The 6,825-nt window shown below is 41.9% G+C and overlaps 1 protein-coding gene across 1 annotated transcript; it reads right to left on the reverse strand.

Moving 5' to 3' along the window:
• Positions 1 to 1,882: 1,882 nt before the first annotated feature.
• On the reverse strand, positions 1,883 to 5,624 carry PLA2G3 (phospholipase A2 group III). The gene is made up of 4 exons (XM_073554800.1): positions 5,151 to 5,624; positions 4,797 to 4,929; positions 2,764 to 2,898; positions 1,883 to 2,615 (listed from the first exon to the last, which is right to left on the reverse strand). Exons 1-4 carry the CDS (start codon positions 5,308 to 5,310, stop codon positions 2,297 to 2,299), a joined length of 747 nt encoding a protein of 248 aa, XP_073410901.1. The 5' UTR covers positions 5,311 to 5,624; the 3' UTR covers positions 1,883 to 2,296.
• Between the last annotated feature and the right edge of the window lie 1,201 nt (positions 5,625 to 6,825).

Below are 6,825 nucleotides of genomic sequence, written 5' to 3' on the forward strand. Positions count from 1 at the left end.
GTCTTGCTAATTGGCTATCATTTGTACCTGTTGTCTGTTCCATTTTCAGAACAGCAGGAGAAATTCATTCACAATCAGTGTTACTTCATAACTGGACAGGTTGATTTCACAGAAGTGTGATTAACTTGGAGTTACATTGTGTTGTTTAAGTGTTCCCTTTATTTTTTTGAGCAGTGTACATATTACCAACCAAGTATGGGAGGAATACCTCTGCTGTAGTGAAATGAAGCCAGAATTGGAGTGGCTTTGATCGGGAGTCTGGAATATTTTCAATAACAAACTAACCTTTTTTTTTTAACAATGGATAACCTTTTTTATTGAAAACTTCAGGCGTATTGCAATGTACCTGATTAGATATAGAGGTGAGCGATTCTTCACTAAGAGCACTGACTTTACATGCTGTAACCACGCCGACATCCTCCTCTCTCACCACACCTTCCTATGCCCAGGAGACAAAGACATCATGTACATGTGTGAGACTTTAGGCACAGGAAAGTAGACAGAGAGTCAGGAGGATGTCAGTTGTGCCATGGGATGTGTGATTACAGCACGCAAAGTAAAATTGCTTCAACTCAAGAGGAGCCCCCTGAAACTAGTCAGACACATTTGCATATGCCCAGGGCGGCATTTGGGGGTTTCTGGCGCCTTACTGATCTGACAGGTTCCCTTTAAGGCATGTTGCTCCACGATCGTACTTTGTAATATACTTTTTTTTTTAGCTTAAAGGGAATCCGTCACCAAGTCTTTGCTTCCCAATCTGAAAGTAGGATAAGGTCCAGACGGTGACTCTGATTCCAGTGATGTCATTACACTACTTTTTGTAGTTTTGATACAATTTGTTTTAACAGGAGTAGATTATCACTAGAGCACTAGTTATCCTGCTGCTATGTAGTCCTCCATATTCATTACCACTGCCGATCAGTGCTGTGGGCGAGGCTATACAGAGCTCCACATTTAAAGAACTGCTAGATCTGCAGCAGATTGAACAGTGATTTTATCTAAATTGCTGCAAGCAGCCCAGTAAGTGACACGTTGCTGGAATAATGGTCTCTGTCCCTACATCATGCGTCTCTCAGAAGGGTAGCAGAAATCTGGTGACAGATTCCCTTTAATCATGTTTAGCCACAATGTGAGCGGTTCTCAGCACTGCTCTGTTTCTATTAGGGGATTATGTGGCTGATACAATCGCACTAGATGGAGAGACATAATACTCATCTCCTATGTTTTGTTGCCTGTGATATGTTCCATTAAATGAAATTCCAAGCTTCATTCTTTTTAACAGAGAATCTTTATCAAAACTGCATCCAGTTTGATTTTATGTGAGAAAGGATACCAATGCCTATTGACATACTCTAGATTAATTGGCAAATACAAGTGTTTCTGGCTTTTTAATAAGATCCCTGTTTTATCACCATTAGAGGACTAGTAAACCTGCTGCCATATAGTCCTCCATATTCATGAGCCCTGTATAACCCTGCCCCCAGCACTGATTAGCAGCTGTGTGTGTACACTGTACATGGACAGAAAGCTGCCAATCAGTGGTGTGGGCGAGGTAATAAAGAGCTCAACATTCAGAGAACTGCTAGATCTGCAGCAGATAAAACAGTTATTTTATCAAAACTACAGCAAGAAACTCTCAGTAAATTACACATCACTGGAATCAGGGTCTCTGCCCCTATATTATACTTCTTTCAAATGGTATAGCAAAAACCTGATGACAGATTCTAGTTAAACTATACTATTACAACGAAAGGTTCTATATACAAAATGTAGAATACTGGAACAGATTCAATACTAGGACAAAATTATTTCTACATGATCTCAGAAATATGAAGACACTTAATGATTAGTTACCCATAGTATGGACTACAGCACAAAAACGGTTGGTTCCAAAAATATTTATATAGCACAGTAGTTACAAACTGTAATTGTGTTTTTTTGCATAGCTAGCATAATAAAATACAATATGGTCAGTGAAAATTGCAATCTAAAATGTAATTATGTGATAGTGGCAGGAATTCAGCTTCTCCACATCATCGTTCTCCTATGTATGTCATAAACCAGAGCTGCCCCAGTATTGTATACAGCAGTCTACATTTGGGTTACATCTTCTGCGATGCCATACGATAGATCCGGCGCCGCACTGTTCCACACATGAAGTTCGTGAGCTCTGTTCTAGAATAAATGTCACAGTGTCTTTTCTTTCATTTTCCATATATGTGTACGCCTTCTTTCCAGTGACATTCCAGATCCTTATGTCAGGCGCTTTATTTTCTTTTAATAAATGTTTCTTTTCTCAGTCTACCAAGAACCGTTTGGATTTTACTTTCTGTTTTTTAGATTTTTCTTCTGCTGTGTAGTCTTTTATGATATTTTTACTGCCCCTTTTAGCTTTTGCTCTCTGCAGTTTGTTGAGCCTCCTTCTCCTTGGCTTAGCATTGTTTGCCAATGACGGGAAGAGAGTTGTATGATTGTGGGTATGTGAGCTGAGGTCTGCTCTTTGTCCAGCTCTGTGCAGTTTAGGGGCAGGTGTGTGACTGTCTTCTGGATTGCTGTAGTTGAAGCTCTCTGGTTTGCGAAGCTCGGCTTTCGGGACCATGCCCTTGGTTTTACAACTGAAAAACAGATGGAAGGAAAATACCTTACAACTTCATACTGAATATTCCTCAAGCTTGTTCAATGTCGGAGCAATGTATTGTTGTGACGGATAAGATTGAGCGCTTACAAGTGCTGGACAAGCCAGAAGTGGGGAAACGCACTCACCCTCGCCACCAGTGCCACTCCACACACTGTTCTTCCTCTCCCAGGCTGAAACAGGGCATTTCCAAGATGTTGAAGAACATGATGCCAACAAATGTAGAAACTGTATCATTAAGATTATGAAGACATCGCCTAAACCTAAAGGGGAAAAGAAGAAATGAAAGGGATGGTTGGAATAGGAAACAATGTCAACCTTACTATGTTTTCCTATACAAGAATGCCCAGGAGATAAATCAGCAATATTTCCTGCCACAGGACCTTTTTTCCGTAGATGGAGTCATTGCGTAGGGCTATTGGCAGTCACTTTACTTGGAAGTTGTTTGCTTTGTTTATGGTGAAAACAGAAAAAAATAAATTATTTCTTTACAAACACAAGAGCAAAACAAAGAGTGAAATTCACAGTCAAATCCACACAAATTTATTGAAAATGTTGGTGCAGATTTGCCTTGGATGTTTTACATCTTGTTTTTACGATTTTTTTTTTTTTTACCACACACATTGCAGTCCATGTTCCCACAGTGAGTATTTGGCGAGTTTCTGATGCTGCAGGTTTTCTGCACCTGTTAGATAAATTGTGTTTCTTTCATTTTTTTTTCATTGCTCTTTTTAGTGTGTTTCTTTTACATGGGTTTTGATTGCATGTGTGACACTTGTCTATTTTTGGTGTGTTATGTTTTAAATAAAGCTGGTGTTTTGCTTAGCTTACGTGTGTTTTTAGTGCTCTTCCGCAGCGTAAAATGCGGTAAAAATGCAAATCTGTGTTGGAAATCCGCACGTAATCCTCAGCGTACCCGCAAGAGAAATTGACATGTTGTGGATTTGAAACACGCTCCGCAGGTCAATTTATACAACGTAAGAAGAAAACACACAGTGGACAAGACATTTCTATAAATTCCATCCACTTGTCTAGAACTATAAGACGCTGTGTTTTTGGCACAATGAAGATATGTGGTGTCAAAAACTCATTGGGGGAACTTATCCTTAGGTGGAAACACTGGTTTATTACTGACTAATTTACACTGCCATTTTAAAACCTTAAGGGTACGTTTCCACCGTCAATATCCGGCAGCAATTTGGACGCAGCACATGCCCGCTTCGTCCAAAGCGTTGCCGGCTTTTGAACGCCAGTGATTCCGCATGTGTTCATTGAACCGTGCGGAATCACTGCATCCAATACATTGTATGGGTGACTTTATCTTGTGGAGACTGCGCGGCTCTGCAAGATAAATAGACATGCTGTGGTCTGTAAAGACATGCCGCATGTCCGGTAGCGTGCAGGGACGCCACCGGCTTTCCTGCGTATAGTCGAGATGGGATTTCATGAAATCCCATCCACTATGCTATAACGTCTGGCCGCTGCGGGTAGAATGTGTTTACTGACCATGGAAACATACCCTTAAGGGTATCTGTCAGCAGGCTTTTGCTACTTCATCTGAGAGAGCAGTATAATGTAGGGAAAGAGACTCTGATTCCAGTGATGTATCACTGAATTTATTGGGTGCAGCAGTTGTGATGCAATCAGAGTTTTGTCTGCTGTAGATATAGCAGAGCTCAGAAAGCTCCCACTGCCCACACCACTGATTACCAGCTTACTATATACATTGTGTATTGACCGTAAGCTGCTAATCAGTGCTGGGGGCAGGGTTAGGCCAGGAGGCACATGGGTTGCTAGTTCGGTAGTGATAATCTCCTGGTGATAAAATACTGATTGTAATGAAACAACAGCACACAGTCTAGTAAGTAACACAATGCCAAAATCAGCCTCTACCTCAGATTACACAACAAAAACCTACTGACAGATTGATTTTAAAACATGAAATGGAGATACATGCTATAAAGGTTTGCATTATTCCCAGTAGTGCAGTGGTGTCTCCATGGAAGCCAGACTGCAGGAAATCACAGGAAATTGATATCACACATTTCTCTTGTGCTCGATGACCACATCTTTCCTGCACAAAGCTACATTTCCCTATAAGTCTGCGATTCAGAATCAAATTTCAATTTCCAAGCAAGTGTCCATTGAGCACGATCCTCACCTCTGGTCACAGTCGCAGTGAGAGACGGTGTAAAGTCTGCAGTTTCGTATACCATACTGAAATTCAAATGCCTGAATTTGTGGAAAGCAGTGGTCATGTTCCCTGCAACAATGGTCCACGCCTTGAAATAAACCTTAAAATAATACAAAAGAAAATGAAAGTGGTTTAGCGTTTATATACAATTTGTTGTTTGGAAAAAGCGCACTTATATGGTTAAAAACCGCTCAGCTGTACACTACATAGAAGATAACGGCCATCATTTTCAGGTTGCATATTGTAAATAATCTGAGGATTTTGGACCCTCACCTTGACACGGGAAGTCTAGTGTACGTGGTTTTGGTGCATTCATCTTACCTAAGCTGGTAAAGTTTTCTGCAGTGCTTCCAACACCACACCACTCTGTACCAGGCATTATCCAGCTCCGTCTAGTCCTGGATTTCGGCATGTCCCCATTTACGGTGAATAAAGCAATGAGATAGATCACTTCTATGGCTAAAAAAATTCTCCAAAACATAGTGACAGAACAACCTATGTGCTGTATGTTGCGGCTGTCCGTAACACATATGTGCTGCAGAGTTATAGATCCAAGGCTAAAACTGCACAAAGTGAAGAATGCTACAAAAAAAATGTGGACCTGCCACTTCTCAAGACCACCGCAATGAGGGTTCCTAGCCTAGCTGTAGATCAATGATGCCGAAGTATGAATGAAGCCGGCTGCAGGTGACTAGCACTTTTATGGTGGTTGTGATGAGGTGATGTGTGAGACTTCTCTCCTGATCTCAGGGTCACACCTACCAATGTCTCATTCAAGCTCGGCATCCACAGGCAGCAGCTGTTATCAAGCTTTATCTCCAGGCTTTAAAGAGACACGCCAATGTATTTCTCTGTTGTGTGGAGGAATATTTTTCTCTACAAGTACAATCTAATTTGGGAGAGAGTAAGGGTATGTTTCCACTAAGCGCATTGCTTGCGCTTTGGACGGAGCGGAAACCCCGCTCCGCCCAAAGCTCCGCCCCCTTCTGTATGCGTGGTGATTCCGGATGTGTTCATTGAACACATGCGGCATCACCGCATCGCATACATAGACCGGGTTATTTACCTTGCGGAGACTGGGCGTCTCCACAAGGTAAACAGACATGCTGCGGTCTATAAAGACGCGCCGCATGTCCGGTTTCGCGGGTGGGTCACCCACGTATTAGGACGCATAGAGGAGACGGGATTTCATAAAATCCCCTCCACTATGCTGTAACATCTGGACGCTGCGGCTGTACGCACCGTTCAATCTGCAGCAAATCCGGATGTAATGCGGCCCGTGGAAACTCACCCTCAGACGTAGTAGATGTGTAGTGGTGGTGTGATCTGACATTATCTCTGCCTGTTTGCTATAAAAATAAATAGGAATCTGGACTAAAATCGAAACAAACAATGTGACCGCAGGTAAACTGGATTCACACTGTGGTCATGGAGGAACAGTGAGGTGGGATCGTCACACACCATTATACCGTTAGGAGTCATTATCGAATCAACAGTGTCATGATGGAAGCAAACAAAAGCAAAAATAGAATTCTCTCCCCAAGAAATATTTCGAAAGATCACCTCCAAGATAAAAACTAACTTTCGATATCTTTTATTTATGCGTTGCTTTTATTGAACCTTCAATTCAACAGCACTTTACAGACATTATCATCTCTGTCCCCATTGGGGCTCACAATCCAAATTCTCTATCAGTATATCTTTGGAGAGTGGTAGGAAACCCCCGCAAACATGAGAACATACAAACACCTGCGGATTTTGTCCTTGGTGGGATTTGAACCTGGGACCCAGTCGTATGTGTAGGCAGCATGGTATAGAGCAGGCGGAGCTGAGACAATTAGTATCATCACTCACCTATACTAGTGCTGCAGTACTTCTCACTGACCAGTCCTGTCTCCTGTCCTGCACATTGCGTTTCCAAGGCATCACAACACATCGATATTGTCATCAAAAGGGGTGTTTTTTAAATGGGCTCAGGTGGTAGGATTCCACATGA

Source organism: Dendrobates tinctorius, unplaced genomic scaffold, assembly GCF_039654945.1.
Source record: "Dendrobates tinctorius isolate UK_male_01 unplaced genomic scaffold, ASM3965494v1 ptg000213l, whole genome shotgun sequence".
NCBI lineage: Eukaryota > Metazoa > Chordata > Amphibia > Anura > Dendrobatidae > Dendrobates > Dendrobates tinctorius.